Source organism: Aethalodelphis obliquidens, unplaced genomic scaffold (assembly GCF_003676395.1).
Source record: "Aethalodelphis obliquidens isolate GAN/ISIS:26980383/991018 unplaced genomic scaffold, ASM367639v1 scaffold6, whole genome shotgun sequence".
NCBI classification, from domain to species: domain Eukaryota; kingdom Metazoa; phylum Chordata; class Mammalia; order Artiodactyla; family Delphinidae; genus Aethalodelphis; species Aethalodelphis obliquidens.
Window position 1 is genome coordinate 11040532 of NW_020837950.1, and position 19502 is coordinate 11060033.

At 46.1% G+C, this 19502-nt stretch overlaps 1 protein-coding gene across 15 annotated transcripts in view; it reads left to right on the forward strand.

The window, feature by feature from the left end:
* APBB2 (amyloid beta precursor protein binding family B member 2) overlaps window positions 1–19502 on the forward strand; it is a 376970-nt gene that overhangs the window by 290499 nt on the left and 66969 nt on the right. For 14 of the 15 annotated variants that reach the window (XM_027103089.1, XM_027103091.1, XM_027103094.1 and 11 more), the window contains 2 exons: window positions 13659–13805; window positions 16849–16976. In XM_027103089.1, the coding sequence (XP_026958890.1) occupies window positions 13659–13805; window positions 16849–16976 (275 nt within the window). Of the gene's footprint in view, window positions 1–13658; window positions 13806–16848; window positions 16977–19502 lie in introns of those variants that run through there. The other variant, XM_027103103.1, reaches the window with a different exon arrangement.

Below are 19502 nucleotides of genomic sequence, written 5' to 3' on the forward strand. Positions count from 1 at the left end.
ACACACACACACACACACACACACACACACACACACACACACACACATGTATCTGCCCCTGGTTCCTGACCCAGAGCTCCTAAATCCTTTGGAATTTCCTGGACGATAGCAGTGTCTTGTTCTAATGAGGTGACTCTAGGTAGGCTCCTGGATTGGGGCTGGTCACCAGAAAGACCAAGCCATGATTAGAAGCTTGGAATTTTCAGTCCTACCCCCATTCTCCAGAGAGAGGTGGAAATGGAGTTAATGATTGATCATACCTTCATCATGTGAAGCCTCTATGAAGACCCCCTAAAGTACAGGCCTCAGAGAGCTTCTGAGTTGGGGAACACGTGAAGGTGCTGGGAGAGTGGCATGATTGGAGAAAGCCTGGAGGCTGCACGCCCTTCTCACACACCTTGTCCTCTTCCATCTGGATGTTCCTGAGTTATACCCTTTTATAATAAACTGGTGGGCTAGTAAGTAAACTTCCCCTGAGTTCTGTGAGCCACTCCAGCAAATTAATCAAACCCGAGGAGGGGGTCACGGGAGCCTCCAATTTGTAGCCGATTGGTTGGTCAGAAGCACAGGTGACAACCTGGACTTGCAGTTGGTGTCTGAGCAGGTGTGTGGGGCAAGCAGCCTTGTGGGTCTGAGCCCTTAACCTATGGGATCTGACTCTCTATCCACGCAGATGGTGTCAGGATTGAGTTAAATTGTAGCACACCCAGCTGGTGTTGCAGAGACTTGCTTGGAGTGGGGAAAACCCCCCTCACATTTGGTGACGAGAAGGGTCAGAAGTGAAGCGTTCTGGGTGAGTAGTAAAGGAGAAGTGGATTTTTCCCACTCGTTGTGTAATGTGTGCACAGACACTCGTAATAAATGCTGCATGTGACACTGTTGTCCGCCACCTCTTTCTCGCCCACTTCAACCCCCTCCTCACCACCACATTCACAAGTGTTAGTTAGCATCAAGTGTGACGACCACAGTGCCGCAAAGTCAGATTTTCCAAAATGTTTTATGAAGCCTTAAACTTGCCAGGGTTCCTTTAGGAGTCAGTTTCCTCTTCTCAAAAATGGGTAGAATACCTCATTCACTTCATTGTGAGAATTAAACTAAATTGAATTAGGTAATCAATGAAGAGCCTCTCATAGGAACAAAATAAATGCAAATTTCCTCCCTCCTCCTTCTCGTTCTGAAATCCCCTCACCTAAGCACTACTGAGAATTTTTTTTTTAACATCTTTATTGGAGTATAATTGCTTTACAATGGTGTGTTAGTTTCTGCTTTATAACAAAGTGAATCAGTTATACATATACATATACATATGTTCCCTTATCTCTTCCCTCTTGTGTCTCCCTCCCTCCCACCCTCCCTATCCCACCCTTCTAGGTGGTCACAAAGCACCGAGCTGATCTCCCTGTGCTTTGTGGCTGCTTCCCACTGGCTATCTATTTTACATTTGGTAGTGTATATATATGTCCATGCCACTCTCTCACTTCGTCCCAGCTTACCCTTCCCCCTCCCCGCCCTGTCCTCAAGTCCGTTCTCTACATCTGCGTCTTTATTCCTGTCCTGCCCCTAAGTTCATGAGAACCCTTTTTTTTTTTTAGATTCCATATATATGTGTTAGCCTGTGGTATTTGTTTTTCTCTTTCCGACTGACTTCACTCTGTATGACAGACTCCAGGTCCATCCACCTCACAACAGATAACTCAGTTTCGTTTCTCTTTATGGCTGAGTAATATTCCATTGTATAAATGTGCCACATCTTCTTTATCCATTCATCTGTCGATGGACACTTAGGTTGTTTCCGTGTCCTGGCTATTGTAAATAGTGCTGCAGTGAGAATACTGTGTTTAAGACAATAATAAACACTTAGAAATATGCTTAAGGCATATGGATATCATGATTTCACTGCTGTGCAAAAATGCATGTCTTATGTCTTAAATTAAAAGCAAGACCTGTTGGTGTCATGATTTCAGTGCTGCTCAAACGTGTGTTTGAAGTTAAAAGTCAAAACCCAGTGCACTGGCACCGTCCCACTCCCCAGCGTGAATCCCACCCCCACAACCTGAGGGGAGAGGAGGAACCCAGGCTACAGCTCTGCCCAGTTGGACTAGCTCATCCACCAAAGAGACCGTGCAGTGAGGAGGCGTGAGGAAGCAGAGACACCCCAGAGACTGTTAAATATTTAAAGTCATGCAGAATCAGATCTCGGTCCTCCCAGTGTGACTGCCCTTGCGCATGCCCTTCGGCACATCAGTGGTTCAAACCTCGTTTCCGGTAAATCTCAGAATGATTGCTTTTCTTGATGTGGTAGAGTGGTGAGTCAGCAAGCGTTTTTATAAAGCAGAAGGAGCAGTTGCGGAATAGTCGTCGCAGGCAGGAGCTGCCTTGGGGAATGGCACAAAGAGGGAGAAATCAAGGCACAGGGCTTTGAAAGAATCCTTACATTTTCATTTGAGGATTTAAAGTCACCGAAGCCTTAAATCTCAGAAACCTGCATGGCTCCACGTTGTGCATGAGAGGTGACTGCGGGCACTGCTTCTAAACTGTGGTGCACCTTCCCCTTCTTCCATCAGATAATTTAGCTTTGAGTCCCTGTCATTGTGCATGCTCTGAGCATTTCCTGAATATAGGGAATCTGGTTGGCATTCCTGCCCTCTGACCTTGTAGGTTTCCAGAGTGTTTACTAGGAACGGAGCCCATTATTTACTAGAGACAGCGCTGACCCCCTGCTGGGAACCCCCCTCCATGAACTGACCACCAGGAACCAGGGGAGCAGGCAGGCAGGGAGGCGGGCATTGTAGACGATATTTCAATTATGGATCAGTCCTTAGTGCTTGGCACGCTGTAAGTACCACATGCGTGGTAGTTATTATGATGACTGTCCTCTTTGTAGCAGAAGCTGTCAGCATAGAATGTTAGCATAGGATGTATCTTTCCAGTAGGGTGATCTTATTCTGAAAAATAGGCAAGAGGGAGAGTTAAGTAAATGGCACTTGCGGGCCCAGAGCCCCAAAGGGCCAGGTGTCTTGTTTTCTGCCCGAATGCTCACCATGTTGCAGACAGCCCGGGGAGAAACAGAAGGAACAGCTGAAGTGCTCATTGGGGTCAGTGTAGAAATGCTCTCTGGGTCTTCCCTGGCTGCCGAGGTCATTGCCGTGCTGAATAATTAATCAGGCTGATTCTTTGCTTCAGCCAGATGGAGAACTGGGTCATGCTCCACTCCAGAGTCCCCAGGCACCTCTCTGGCCGAGCCCATTGAGATGCTGGATTTAGAAAGCATTTCTGTGCTTCAAAGAAAAGCAGTAGCAGATGAAGCCTAATTTTATTTCAAACTGTGTCCGTAATGACAATGATCTACATTCCTGTGTATCATGACCACAAACTCTGATTTGCTGAAGACCTCCCTATCACGGAAGCCATGTCCAGGGAAGATATTCTGAACCTTGAAAAGCCTATGGATTTTTAGAACAGACTCTGAAAGTCATTTGAGGTCACAGCCCTTCGTTTACTGGCTGCCTTATTTCTTGGCAAAATCTGGACGGTCGGGCTTCCCTGGTGGTGCAGTGGTTGAGAGTCCGCCTGCCGACGCAGGGGACGCGGGTTCATGCCCTGGTCTGGGAAGATCCCACGTGCCACGGAGCGGCTGGGCCCGTGAGCCATGGCCTCTGAGCCTGCGCATCCGGAGCCTGTGCTCCGCAGTGGGAGAGGCCACAGCAGTGAGAGGCCCGCGTACTGCCAAAAAAAAAAAAAATCTGGATGGTCCAGCGATCGGCCTGTGGGCAGAAGTCAGGTTCGTGCTGTCTCTGATGCAGTAACTGGGAAGGGAAAGGGCAGAGGGCTGTTCTGAATCCTTAGGGAGAGATCCCAGGACGTAGGCTGTCAAATATGATGAATGTACCCTAAATGGGTATGTTATTGTGGCCACCAGGATGAAATAAAAAAGGATTCTCTCACAGTTTCTACGTGGGATGTATGATTATTCAAAAGGTCCTTCCTCATAGTCACATACAGTGAGAACATCTTTATTTTTTTTCCACCTGACCCCAAGAGCACAGATATAAAGAGTCTCCGCAGAGCAGCTCTGCGTAGCTCAGGCAGCAGCAGGATCGATATGCTCTTAGAATCCAGGTGAAATGGGCTTGAATCCCAGTCTCGTGTCCTGCGATGTCCATGGGTTCCCCAGCACAGTTCTGCCCGTTCCCTGGGCTTATGTTTCTCTTGTGTTGACTCCCTGTTCTCCACTCTGAGGCCTCCACCACTACTTTTCCTCCACCAAGCATCTCCCCAGGGGAGGAGTACACCCTTCTCTTAATTCCTGACGTCAGCCATCTCTGTAGCAGACTTTTGCTGGAGCATCAAGGGTAATATCGAGGGGGCTTACATTGCATCAAAAACAGTCACTGGTTTTCAAAACTGGCTGTTGGACCTCCCTCACCTTTCTTTTTAATGGCAGTGCCTGCCATTTCCGAGGTTGTGCTCCCCCAGAGGCTGTGCAGTATGCAAACACACACATACTTTTGGAAGTATTTGCAGGAGGTTTAGAACTTGCTGAAGCCCCATCCGTGGCTCTCCGAGGTCCGGGGACTCTTAGGTGGACCTGAGGGTTCCACCCCCTGCTCCTCCCCAGGCCCTGGGCCTCTCCCCACCCCCAGGCACCCAAGGTATAGCCGTAGTGAGGTTAGATCATTAGTTGGAAAAACGAAACAGGATTGACTGCCTGACTGTTGGTGGTGTTCCTCAATCCTGACACTTTTGACAGGGATCAGAGACCTTGTGAAAACAGTAGCCACCTTTCCGTGAGCATTCCCGATGGACCAGGCCCTGTTCTTAGCATAAGCCTTCCCGTTAATCATGCCAGTACCCCCAGGAGGTCCATACCGCTATCCTCACTGCAACAGATGAGGAAACTGAGGCTCACCAAGATTAAGTAACTTGGCTCAGATCACACTGCTCATAGTGGCCAGCCTGGGATTGGATCCCAAGGCAGTGACGTGAAAACCTGGGCCCTAAACCACGGTGCTCACAGCCCCTCCCCCCATACCACTGTACCTTACTCTTTGTGGTTCATGTCCACAGAGCTGTGTGACCTCTGGTGTCACAGCCAAACAAATACGCCCTTCCAGTTTTTTGCAGTACTGCTCAGAGCAGAGTGTTTGGCCTCTTTGGTTCATTGATGTGCCTCCAGTACCTGGCATATAGCAGGTGTCAGTAAATCTCTGTGAAACGAATGAACCCATCCATCCTACAAGGCTCAGTTCAACACCATCTCCTTCCAGAAGCTGTCCATAACTCCCTCTCTGTGAGTTAAAAGGCTCCTCCCAGGCTTCCCTGGTGGCGCAGTGGTTCAGAGTCCACCTGCTGATGCAGGGGACACGGGTTCGTGCCCCCGTCCGGGAAGATCCCACATGCCATGGAGCAGCTGGGCCCGTGAGCCATGGCCACTGAGCCTGCGCGTCCGGAGCCTGTGCTCCACAACGGGAGAGGCCACAACAGTGAGAGGCCCGCGTACCGCAAAAAAAAAAAAAAAAAAAAAAAAAAAAGGCTCCTCCCTCCATGAGCAACCAACGCACACGTGGGCCTCTGCGTCCCCTTATTTCTCGTTGCCGTGTCGTGGATTCCCACTCTGTCTACCCCGCGTCGCACTCATTTCTCTATGTCTCCAGGAACTAATAGGCACTCGGTAAACGTTTGTTGACTTGAAGGCACAGTGGTTATTGTGCTGCAGGGTAATTAGGCTTAAATGGTAAGCAGTTCCTATAAGTGAGAGTTCATTAGGATTACATTTGTAGCGCTAGACCAAATTGTAGCTCTTCTCTTAAATTTTCTCAGTTTTTTCATACCTATAATTTAGTGTCGCTGTCAATTCTGGTATCGTTTACTTTTTCGTCATCATCCCTCCGTAGTTATGTAGAGCACTGACTGTGTTCTGGGCCTCAAATGCGCTACTTCACAGACTGCGCTCATCTGAGCAGCATCTTCTTTGGTGCCGTGCACGGAGGCTGGCTCGCCTGGGAGAAGGCAAGGTTTGTGTCCGACTGTAGCTCCAGGAGCTCCAGTTCCCTCGTCTCTCCCCTCCTCCATCCCCTGCCCCACCTCGTGGTCTAGGAACGAGGCCCCCAGTTTTCTGCCAGCAGGCTCTCATCTTGCTTGTCCTCGTCGAAGCTCAGACAAGGAGAAGTGGAAGGCCTGTGGGAGAACACAGGCGGCCATGAGAGGGTCTCCTGCAGCCAGAGAGAGAAGAGAGGGAACATTTGCTGAGGGCCTGCAGTGCCCCAGCCCTGACCTTCCTTGTTTGCTTTTTGGCTCTCCCGGAAGTGCTCTGAGCTTACGGTTATTGTCATTTTGCAACTGAGTAAACTTAGGTTCGTGGAGGCTGAGCTCCCACTGATGGGAACGCGGACCCGGGACTGTCTGGCCCTGGAAACCAAGGCTTGGCACTGAGTTCTACCCCTCGACACATGTCTTAGGAAGAGGTTCTCCCCAGGCGTCAGTCTCTATTAATAGAGGACTCAAAGAAACAGAAGATGAAACAGGATGTGTGCTTCCAACCAGGATATGACAGTTGGTTCCAGGGCGGGGGAGAGAAACCCGGTGGGAGAGAAGGAAGCCCCAAGCCAAGAGCTGGGTCCCTCCCAGTTCAGCCATGACCCTGGTTCCCTAAAGGCTCGTAATAACTAACAGCAGCAACAGGCACAGCGGCAAACCCTGCCCTGTTCATCCTCACAGCATAGATAGGTTGTTGTGAGACAGGGATTTTTAGTACCCACCTTTTACAGACGAGGAAACTGAGGCACAGAGAGGTTAACTAACTTGCCAGATTCGCCTTTCCAGTCATAGGAACAGCATGACTTTGAGTAAGGAAGGGGCCGTCTGTGGACAGCAGTTGTTCTCAAAGCGTGGTCCTCAGACCTGCAACTTCAGTGTCACCTGGGAGGCTGTTAGAAATGCAGGTTTGGGGACCGCTGAATCAGAAACGATGGGGATGGTGTCCAGTTTTCTGTGTTTTAACAAAGCCCTCTGGGTGTTTTAGCTTTGGCTGAGATCTGTTAAACTAGAGAAATCTTTAAAATCCACACGTAGAGAAAAAGTTAAAATTTATCAATAGCATAATAAAGGTTTGTTGAGTTCTTATTACATGCCAGGCACTATGCTAAATATTTTACCTGCATTATCTCACTTAGTCCAACAACAATACTATAAAGTATAGGTACTATTATTATTCCCATTTTACAGATGAAAAAATGAAGCCTTAGAGACCTAAGTGGCTTCCCCAAAGTCACCAGCTGGTAGGTAGCAAAGTCATGACTTGAATCTAGATCCATCTGATGACACAGTCCATACCCTGAACCATCCATTACTCATTTTTGCCCTTTTGGTAAAGAGCTATTGAAAAATGAGCATTAATATAAGTACAAATGTTGATATTTTTTGCAAAATTTGAAAAAAGTGGGATAGGGAGGGTGGGAGGGAGACGCAAGAGGGAGGAGATATGGGGATATATGTATACATATAGCTGATTCACTTTGTTATACAGCAGAAACTTAACAACATTGTAAAGCAATTATACTCCAATAAAGATGTTAAAAAAATAAGTAAAATGACCAACAGGTAACTTTAAAAAAAGTATTTGAAAAGTCAGATTGATTAAACATTTGATTACATATTTTGATTGAATATTTTGAGCTCCTCCTCTTCTCTGAAATGAGTGTTTATTCACAGAGCTGATTCTAATTCCCGAGTTTAAGGAAAAGTGGTGTTGGTTATAAACCTTCCTAGCCACACGAGGGCAGCACCAAATAGCGCAGGTTGCTCTTTGCCGCTTGGTTCTTTGAAAGGAAACGGAGCTCGCTGTTTAGTGGAGTTTCCCTTCCATAAACCCGTTTCCCCTTCCTTTGTCCGTAGGGACCAGCGGTGAAGCTTCTCAGATCAGATACTAAATTACATACGGAAAAGTAATCATATTGTGAGGGCTCTTGTCTTTTGAAATCCATGTATTCTTGGACTCAAGGACAAAAAAGCAGCCAGTATTCTTTTTTTTTTTCACATTCTATTTTTTATTTTTTAAAAACATCTTTATTGGAGTATAATTGCTTTACAATGGTGTGTTAGTTTCTGCTGTATAACAAAATGAATCAACTATATGTACACATATATCCCCATATCCCCTCCCTCTTGCATCTCCCTCCCACCCTCCCTATCCCACCCCTCTAGGTGGTCACAAAGCACCGAGCTGATCTCCCTGTGCTATGAGCTGATCTCCCTGTGCTATGCGGCTGCTGCCCACTAGCTATCTGTTTTACATTTGGTAGTGTATATAAGTCCATGCCACTCTCTCACTTCGTCCCAGCTTACCCTTCCCTTTCCCTGTGTCCTCAAGTCCATTCTCTACGTCTACGTCTTTATTCCTGTCCTGCCCCTAGGTTCTTCATAACCATTTTTTTTTTTTTTAGATTCCATATATATGTGTTAGCATACGGTATTTGTCTTTCTCTTTCTGACTTACTTCACTCTGTATGACAGTCTCTAGATCCATCCATGTCTCTACAAATGACCCAATTTTGTTCCTTTTTATGGCTGAGTAATATTCCATTGTATATATGTACCACATCTTCTTTATCCATTTGTCTGTCAATGGGCATTTAGGTTGCTTCCATGACCTGGCTATTGTAAATAGTTCTGCAATGAACATTGGCGTGCATGTGTCTTTTTGAATTATGGTTTTTCTCTGGGTATATGCCCAGTAGTGGGATTGCTGGGTCATATGATAATTCTATTTTTAGTTTTTTAAGGAACCTCCATACTGTTTTCCATAGTGGCTGTATCAATTTACATTCCCTCCAACAGTGCAAGGGGGTTCCCTTTTCTCCACACCCTCTCCAGCATTTGTTGTTTGTAGATTTTCTGATGATGGACATTCTAACTGGTGTGAGGTGATACCTCATTGTAGTTTTGATTTGCATTTCTCTAATAATTAGTGAAGTTGAGCAGATTTCATGTGCTTCTTGGCCATCTGTAAGTCTTCTTTGGAGAAATGTCTATTTAGGACTTCTGCCCATTTTTGGGTTGGCTTGTTTGTTTTTTTGATATTGAGCTGCTTGAGCTGTTTATATATTTTGGAGATTAATCCTTTGTCCGTTGATTCGTTTGCAAATATCTTGTCCCATTCTGAGGGCTGTCTTTTCATCTTGTTTATGGTTTCCTTTGCTATGCAAAAGCTTTTAAGTTTCATTAGGCTCCATTTGTTTATTTTTGTTTCCATTACTCTAGGAGGTGGGTCAAAAAGATTTTGCTGTGATTTATGTGAAAGAGTGTTTTTCCTATGTTTTCCACTATGAGTTTTATACTGTCTGGTCTTACACTTAGTTCTTTAATCCATTTTGAGTTTATTTTTGTGTATGGTGTTAGGGAGTGTTCTAATTTCATTCTTTTACATGTACCTGTCCAGTTTTCCCAGCACCACTTATTGAAGAGACTGTCTTTTCTCCATTGTATATCCTTGCCTCCTTTGTCATCATTAGTTGACCATAAGTGCATGGGTTTATCTCTGGGCTTTCTATCCTGTTCCATTGATCTATATTTCTGTTTTTGTGCCAGTACCATAGTCTTGATTACTGTAGCTTTGTAGGTAGAGTCTGAAGTCAGGGAGCCTGATTCCTCCAGCTCCGTTTTTTTCCCTCAAGACTGCTTTGGCTATTTGGGGTCTTTTGTGTTTCCATACAAATTTTAAGATTTTTTGTTCTAGTTCTGTAAAAAATGCCATTGGTAATTTGATAGGGATTGCGTTGAATCTGTAGATTGCTTTGGGTGGTATAGTCATTTTCACAGTATTGATTCTTCCAGTCCAAGAGCATGGTGTATCTTTCCATCTGTTTGTATCATCTTCAATTTCTTTCATCAGTATCTTACAGTTTTTGTGCAAACAGGTCTTTTACCTCCTTATATAGGTTTATTCCTAGGTATTTTATTCTTTTTGTTGCAGTGGTAAATGGGAGTGTTTCCTTAATTTCCCTCTCAGATTTGTCATCATTAGTGTATAGGGATGCAAGAGATTTCTGTGCATTAATTTTGTATCCTGCAACTTTACCAGATTCATCACTGGAATTTTGGCTAGAGTAATTATAATAATTTATTATACAAATTAGGACACTTTTAAGAGTAAAAGGAGCTGCTCTTAATAATTTTTCCAGAGCAACAAAGATAAATCAGAACCCTCCTGAGGATAATTAGAGCATAGGGTCACGCTGATTTCAAATCTCCTTTCATTTTCCTCCTTTGATGACTTCTTTTAGGATGTATGTGACACTATATTCATTTGCTCTTTCACTCAGCAATGCTCATGGAGTGTTTTCTGTGTGCTAGGTTTTCTGCCTGTATTATGTTGTTTTCTCCTTGTAAGAACCCTCTGAGTTAGCTATCATTATTATTCCCATTTTTGCAAATACGAAAAAAATTGGGACTCCGTAAGTTATACGGCCAAGATCACAGTACCTGTAAGTCAGAGCCAAGATTATAATTTAGGCTGTCCCTGCTCTTGGGCCAGGTACACTCAAAGTGTATTGACATCACTGGCTGTGTTCTTGTGCCTCTTTTGTGGACCCAGCCCCATCGGATGCTGTCCCTCCAGCAAGCTCTCAGGCATATGGCAGCGTGGTTAAGAGTGAGGGCGCAGAAGTCGCGCTGCCTAACTTGCATCCTGGGTCCACCGCTTATCAGCCTTGTGTTTCACTCACTTTCCTTTCTATGAAATGGGTACAGTAACTTCGTATCGACCTCACAGGGTTGAGGAGAGGATTAAATGACTAAATACCTATGAGGTGACTTCTAGAACTCACCTAACGATGGGGGCTAGTTGCCAGTGGAGCCCACCATTTTATTAGAGGGTTGGGACTTCCAGTTCCACGCCCACCTCCAGGGAAGGGAGAGGGCCCGGAGGTTGAGTTCAGCCACCAGTGGCCAGTGACTTAATCAGTCGCACGTATATAATGAAGCCTCCACAAAACCCAGAGGGCAGGGTTCAGAGAGTTTCCAGGCCAGCGAACACGTGGAACCCGGGGAGAGTGGCGCCTGGGGAGGGCATGGGAGCTCCAGGCCCTCTCCCCATACCTTACCCTGTGCATCTCTTCCCTCTGGCTATTTACTCCTGAGTTATGTCCTTTTATAATAAACTAGTGATCTGGTATCCAAAGTGTTTCTCTGAGTTCTGTGAGCCACTCTAGCAAATTAATTGAACTCAAGAAGGGGGTCATCCGAACCTCGATCTGTAGCTGGTCGGCCAGAAGTACAGGCGACACCCTGGACTTGGGGTTGGCATGTGAAGTTGGCGGAGGCAGGAGGTGGGGCGGGCAGTTGTTGGGGGGACAGTCTTGTAGAACTGAGCCCTTAACCTGCGGGATCTGACGCTCTCTCCAGGTAGATGGTGTCAGAATTGAGTTGAATTCTCGGACACCCTACTGGTGTCTGAGAATCGCTTGTTGGTGTGGAGGAAAACCTCCACACATTTGGTAAAGGCGGAAAAGCTGAGTTTTTCCATTACAAGGTGGTACGTGACAAGATGAAAATGACGGGGGAGGGCTGGGTTGTGGCATTGTGAGTTTACTCACGAGGGACTATGTTGGGAACCAACAGGGGAGGGAAGTTCCTGGGCATAGCCCCATGAAGTTCTGGGTAAGGGGCTGCCCTTGCACCTGTGACATCCTCTTCCCCTTGGGCAGTTGCTCTCCAACAGAAACACATGAGCACGTGAAATGTGAGGACATCTCCCAGAACCTTTCCCCAGGACACAGGGTCCTGAGTAGCTTTCGCGGTTGTTGTAGGGATGACCTTCTCTTTTTGGTGTATTTGTAAAAGGCTTCATGTGCACCGTCAGTGAGCAGGAAACGTTCCACTCCGGGCGGTGATGCAGGTACCTCGGTCCTTCCCTTTAGGACGTGAGGATCCACCTTCTGTTAGCGTAACCGGGTTGTCTTTGGTCTTTTCGTGTTTTGTTTTCCCCTGAGAAAGTGTGATTAGCAATTCAGGAAGGAGGCCCCAAGTTTGGGTGTGGGGTCTGAAACAGAGAAGGTTGAACTAGAATGAATGTGGTCACTTTGGGACAGTTGGCTGCATTTCTTCATTGTATTATGAAGTTCACTTTGGGGAACTTCAGAAGACACTCTTTGAGAAACAGCCTGTTGGCTCCACAGAAGTGTGGCACCTTATCTGCCCTCCTGTCCTTAAAAGGTGGTCTCTTCAGTTGATGTGCAGCTCAGGAGGAGACCCGGGTCACAGGTCGCAGTGAGAAACCGCAGTTCCAGCCACCTGGTAAACCTGGTGATTAACAGCTAGGCAGATGCTCTAGCCAGATCACCCTCGTATGTCCCAGGAACTTCTTTCTTTATAAATTTTTGGATTTTTTGCTTGTTACAATATGGATAAGATACTTTCTATATTTCTTAAAATTGAACACCTGAACTTTTAAAAGGAAGACAAGGAGTGTGATCTCAAATCAAATATCTCTAAATGGTAAAAGAATAAATGGAATTTGTGCTCTAAGGTATCTCACAAGTCCATCCATTCTGCAGGCTTTCAGGATTTGGTGCTAGTAACAAATGCTGAGATCTATTATCATGAAAGCACATTTTCTCTCCTCTTTTTTTTTTTTATTTCTGGTTATTAGAGAATACATTTTGCCTCATTGTTATTAGAAACAAGTGACTGGGCTTCCCTGGTGGCGCAGTGGTTGGGAGTCCGCCTGCCGATGCAGGGGACGCGGGTTCGTGCCCCGGTCCGGGAAGATCCCACATGCCGCGGAGCGGCTGGGCCCGTGAGCCATGGCCGCTGAGCCTGCGCGTCCGGAGCCTGTGCTCCACAACAGGAGAGACCGCAACAGTGAGAGGCCCGCGTACCGCAAAAAAAAAAAAAAAAAGAAAGAAACAAGTGACAAACATGTAGCTAATTCTTTCTCCCAGGTGCTTAACAAGTAACAAATTTCACAGGGGTTACATTTCTTACTATAAAAAAAAAAAACCCTGCCTTATACTAGATACAGGTGCTTAGAAATGTTTATACCCATTAGCCCTGTAATTCTACTTCTAGTAATCTGTTCTAAGAAAAAAAACCTGAACACACTCACACACTCACAAGCATACACACACACGCACACACACAGAGAGAAAGTTAGGCAAGAAGATAGTTATTACTACATTTTTTCAAAATTAAATTTATTTATTTATTTATGGCTGCATTGGGTCTTCGTTGCTGCACGCAGACTTTCTCTAGTTGTGGCGAGCGGGGGCTCCTCTTCGTTGCGGTGCACGGGCTTCTCATTGCAGTGGCTTCTCTTGTTGCGGAGCACGGGCTCTAGGCGCGTGGGCTTCAGTCGTTGTGGCACACAGGCTTAGTTACTCCGCAGCATGTGGGATCTTCCCAGACCAGGGCTCGAACCCCTGTCCCCTGCATTGGCAGGTGGATCCTTAACCACTGCACCACCAGGGAAGTCCTACTACATTTTTTTAATGGCAAAAAGTAGCCACAATTTAATTTTCCAACAATCTAGGATTCGTTGCTAAATTAGATGATTGAACATTTTGTAGTAATTAAAGACGCATTGAGTACACCTTGTAGAGGATTTTAAGGTACGTTGACCTGTGGCCAGTGAGTAATCTCCTGTTCTCTGACTTTCCTCCTAGTGTTTTGCTGTGCGCTCTCTGGGGTGGGTGGAAATGGCAGAGGAGGACCTCGCCCCTGGCAAGAGTAGTGTTGCCGTCAACAACTGCATCAGGCAGCTTTCTTACTGCAAAAATGACATCCGTGATACAGTTGGCATTTGGGGAGAGGTAAGTAACAGGTGAAAATCATCAATGGCAGACTTGCTTGCATTCCACTGCTCCTCACGAAACCCCAGAGCTCTGAGAGCCGAGAGATTTGGTACTGAGGGCTGATGAAGGTATTTATCGGGGTCCCTTTCCCGTGAAGGCAGCTGGTGTAGACATGATGCACCTGTGATTTACCTATTAGCCCTGCCAGAGCCCGTTGAGGACTGGGGCCCTGGGAGAGGGCATTTCTTGGTGTCTAAATGACAGGATCTACTTTGGTATCCTGAGTCCCCAAGGATCCATGGATGGACTTAAGGGCCCAGAAACCCCCTAACCTCCATGCATAGCTGATCTACAAGAGCAGTTTTCTGGGAAGAAGACCCATACCTCTCTCAAAATACATTCTCGAAGGGGAACGTGACCCCCACATATACACCCCAAAATGTTGTTGCCCCTTCTCTAAAAGTTGACACATCATCCTTTTATAATACAGTCTTCTTTATTTGCGATCTGAAAATCCACCTCGTACATGAGTCTTGGAATTGATACCTGTGTATTCTTTCTGACTGTGATGAACAAAGCAATTCCAGTTTGAAATGTTAGTTGAGATCATTTCAGAAAAGAAAGTAATGAGTAAAAATACCAAATTTGTATAAAAGTCACATGAAATTGGAAAAGCCATATTCCTACCAAGCTCTGAGACCTGAACAACAAGCACATTGGGAGCAACACGAGACAGTGGTCCGCGTGAATCCACTCGATCAGTCCCCAGTTAAGAGCACTGGCAGCGGAAGTTTGCTTTTTGATTGGGCTCTTAGGAGCCCCTGTCACCTTTTATCCTAGCAGCACTGTCATAGCAGGAGGTAGGTTCCCAAGGCTCCGCATGATAGAGTCCATCTGCTTTAGAATGGGGCTGAGCTGCATCGCCAACCAGATTTTTAGATCCCAGGCATGGGGGTGGGGGAGGAGGAAGAATGTTCTTCTGCCAAAAAAAGGACACTTTTTTGGTATTTGCCTCTATTATCCTTTCACTGCATTACCTTTCCAATACCCAGGCCTATTTCTCCCACCCAATTATCCATCTGTCTTCTCTCTCCTTCATTCAAAATGCTGTTCTACCAAAGGCATAGATCTCAGCTAGGATTTAGAAGGACGGCTGGCGTAATCTATACTGCTGTTTGAGAGACTAATGAATACCACCAGTTATTTAGAAGAGCTAAGTAAGATTCTAAAGGAATCTCCAGTTGGCACGATTCCAGCAGGAAAGAACGCTTTGGATGGGCCAGCAATGCCTGAAAATCTGCTATGCCTTCCCACCTAGTGAGCCCCCGCTAGGCCATTCCTATTTTTCTCAGTCCTTTCCTCTTCTTCCGAAACGATAAATTCTTCAAGCAGTGTTTCTAGTTCATAGCATATAAAGTACAGCTCAGTGTTTAGGGTTACGAGCTGTGACTTTTTGCCTTGCCTCACCACGCACAGCACAACTCCTTAAAGGTTTGTTGATCGGCTGACTGAAAATAAAGTCATGACTTTCAGATGAGTGTCCCATCTTTAGATGACACCTGCATAAGCATTGGTCGTTTGGGTTACAAAAACCAATTAGCAAGACTTTACAGTGGTCAACCAGGAGTTGCTGAGTGTTCGTGAGAAAAGGGAAAGGGCACATATGGGAAGACACGAGTGTGCCTAATGAACTCAACAGAAGCCACGATGCGTTTTCATTCAGGGATAGTGCACACTCAGCCAACCATTCTCACTTCAGATGACCAGCTGGCAGCTGTCACCGGTTCTGTCCAGTAATACAATGACTGTCGACGGAGGTCATTGACGAAGATGGCCTGTGTTGCCTTTGTGTGGACCAGTTGTGGTTTCTAAGCTGAATCAATCCAAAAGAAATGCACCACCCAGCTCGGTGCAGGGTAGGGGGATGATGTCAGCTCATCCTGGATCTCATCTGTAGACGCTTGGCTTGGACATTGACTAGCAGAGGCACCAAAACACCCATGTCTGCCACTTTGGCAGCAGAGCTTGTGTTTACTCTGAGGACCTTTGATGGGGACCTAAAATATCGTTCTCAAAAACCAGACCAAGGAGCATCTGTCCTGCTTTGGATTTGAAGATCTGCCAGGAAGCCTCACTGTGCTGCCTTGCTAGACCGCCCTAGCGTCCACGCCACGGCATCTGGGCTGACCGTGACCTTCAGTGGACAGTTTAATAATTTCTTTAAATGATGCCTGAGGATTTGCAAAGGGAGTGAAGTTGGATGACCTAGCATTCCTACCCTCAAAGAGCCAATATGTGGGGAGACAGGAGACCAAAACCTGAAGAGTGATGCAAGAAACCTCAGCCTCCCCCGTGTTGGTATCACAACAGCACATGCGCAGCTAAAGGCCTCGCGGCTTCTGTGTTAGGCCGTGAGCAGGTTACTTAAATTAACCTATAAGCCTCAGTTTTCCCATCTGCTAATCACAGATAATAAAACCAAGCTGTGAGGCAAGTTAGAGCACTCACGAGCCAAGGAACCTGAAGCCCGTCGCATAACATCTGAGATGTGATAAAGCCACTTCAGCGTTAGCTGTTGGGGCACCGATCACACAGATAAGAAGTGGTGTAAAAGCTGAGAAGAGACAGACATGTTGTGGACCTGGGAAGGGCGTCAAGGGGATGCCTGGTAGGGTCTGGCCAGAGGGGAGGTAATGGGGACAGAGGGGTTGTGAGAGGATGACAGACTTGGAGTCAGTAAGAGGCCAGATTCTCCAGGGAACGCGCCATTAGCCTTTTCTCTTAAAGATTCAAAGTGTAAATAATTAAAGATAAGAACCAGCTAGAAAGCAGGCTAGGGACACATTTCAGAGGATTTGGAGAAGGAGAGAGAAATTGGGCATGTGAGGGGAAGGTGAAAGATGTATGAATCTTTTAATCAGGAGGGGATATTTCTCCCTTAGGAGAACAAATGACAAGGGTGAATTTTTGATCGTTGGACCGACACCCCCAGGTAGCCACAGACATCCCGAGGACGTGTGGTTTCGTGAGGAAGGTAACCTGTCTTCTCGTTGACTCCCAGGGGAAGGACATGTACCTGGTCCTGGAGAACGACACGCTGAGCCTGGTGGACCCCATGGACCACAGCGCGCTCCACACGCAGCCCATCGCCAGCATCCGCGTGTGGGGCGTGGGCCGCGACAACGGCCGGTGAGTGCCCCGGGCCGGCGCTGTCCTTTGTCACCTCACCCAGTGCCCCAGTTTTAGCTTAACCCTGAAGCGCGGCCTCACTGTTACTGCATGTTGCTGAATATGAAACTTGACAGTAGGCTCTCTATAGACATGTAAAAACTTAAAGCACATCTCTATCCCTGCCTCGTCAACCCTCCGAGCCCCTTCCGTTCTGTACCTCAAACCTTTTGTCGACTCTGGATCCTGCCTCGGATTCCATGTATTTCTCCCCCAACCGCCGCTCATCCTCATTCATCTAAGTTCCCTACTCATCCAGACTTTCTGAACTCCCACCTTTTTTTTTTTTTTTTTGTCTTCTCTGCAGTCTGTTTTAAAGTTGAGTCTCAGCTATCTCAGATGCTCTGCTATTGGTATTTTCTTTGTAGAGGGCTTGTTGGAAGGGAGAGGTTGTACAGCCTTTAATCACATGCTTTATTACTTTTTTAAGTTTGTTTTATTGATGTATAGTTGATGGATAATGTGTTCATTTCTGCTGTACAGCAAAATTCACACTGTACAGTATAACTGTACAGGGATTCAGTTATGCATAGATATACATATTCTTCTCCATTATGGTTTATCATAGGATACTGAATATAGTTCCCCGTGTTATACAGCAGGACCTTGTTGTTTATCCAGATCGCAAGCTTTAGATCATTAACTCGTGCTGATAAGGAGCTTCTGGGATTTGAAGATGGCTGAACTCTTTTAACGTTTGAAATGTCTGGTCATACCAAAGTTCCAGTCAATGTGTATTTTTCTGAAATTCTACTGAATATTTGTCATTGCCAGCAAGTACTTCTTAATAGATGTGTTGTGAATGTTTTGCTCTCCAGTGACTGGAAACAAGGAAGTTCTGATTTTCAAGTACATATTCTAACTAATAAAGTGACAGTAATCACAGGCATCATACTTTATTAAGTAATTGGGCTACATGAAATACATCTAACTCTTGAATTAAATTCATCTTTGTCGACTCTCGAGGTATACCCGAGGCTCTCCTAGCATTTAGGACAAGCTATAGGATGATTATGTATTGCTCTGTTGAAAAGGGGCAAGAGCATTGCAGAAGCTGCTGAAAACCCCAGACGACAGAGAGACTGCTGCCCTGGGGTGGCTCCGTTCCTGGGCATCCTGGCTTACTGGGTCATGGGATCCTCTAGGTGGCTCTGCCTTGGCTTCGCCATCCTTGGTCTCCCAGAGATGGGCAGTAGTGGATTTGATAGTTTTTTGATTCAGTTCCAAGTCCTAAGCCTGAAAGGAAAGTGGTTAAGCGTTCATCAAAGAACAAGCATTTTTGCTGGAATCACAGGTGAAAAATGGTCTGCAAAAGAGAGAGCTGCAATGTCCTCTGACAGCTGATTGGATAAACCTTCGTGGGCGCGCAGCTGTGTCTTTGAGCTTTTGTAACAGTGATGCATGGTGACAGCTGGACCAGGTGCTTTGGGGGGAAATGAGTGGATAGATTATGCATCCACACCTGTCATTCAATTGCTTAGCAGAGCTGGAGCACTGGAGTTGATGCATTGGCGTGAACTGATTAATTTTACAGAGGAAAATATCTGAGGATGTTCGTGTATCATTAAAAACATTTAGCCTTGATGGAAGAGTGTAATATACTTGATCCTTCCCTACGTCCTGTCCTCCAAGTTTGTTTTCAAGACAGGAGTCAAGGTGAAGATCATGATATACGTGTACAACTGGATGGGGTTGTGTTTTTTTAAGGTTAGCTTGTGAGTGGATTTCATCGGTGAGGTTTTCAGTTCACCCCAACTCTTTAAAGTAAGGCCAAATGCTCTTTGTTCAGGGAGAAAATATGATTTAAATTCCAGTTGACAGCTTCCCTGGTGGCGCAGTGGTTGAGAGTCTGCCTGCCAATGCAGGGGACACGGGTTCGTGCCCCGGTCTGGGAAGATCCCACGTGCCACGGAGCTGCTGGGCCCGTGAGCCATGGCCGCTGAGCCTGCGCATCCGGAGCCTGTGCTCCGCAACGGGAGAGGCCACAACAGTGAGAGGCCCGCGTACCGCAAAAAAAAAAAAAAAAAATTCCAATTGAGAAAATTATTCAAGCCCTGAGCTTAGTTTTCTCTCATCTGTGAAACGAGGGTGATAATAAGGATGACAGAGCACGTGTATGTATGTGCCTGTGTGTGTATAGTAACTGGCCCACCGATGGGGGATGTGGAAAATGCTTAATGAATGTTAGCTCTTGATTCGTTAAAGCAATATCCACTAGCAGAGACAGCTAATTACATGGCTTCCTTTCAAAGACAGGGAGGATGAGGGAGGGGTCAGACCTCGGGGAGGTTTCGAGGACAGTTTATCATTGATAACAGAGGGCGAGAGGCTGTTTCAGACAGAGTTCAGTTGTCCTACAAAGCAGGAAGAGCCACTCCCCTTGCCACCCAGTGATATCAGTGTAAATTAGGTTACCTTGCCTTCATTATGTTTTTGAAATGTGGGCTGAGTTACTCTTTTTTTTTTTTTTTTTTTTTTTTTTTTTTT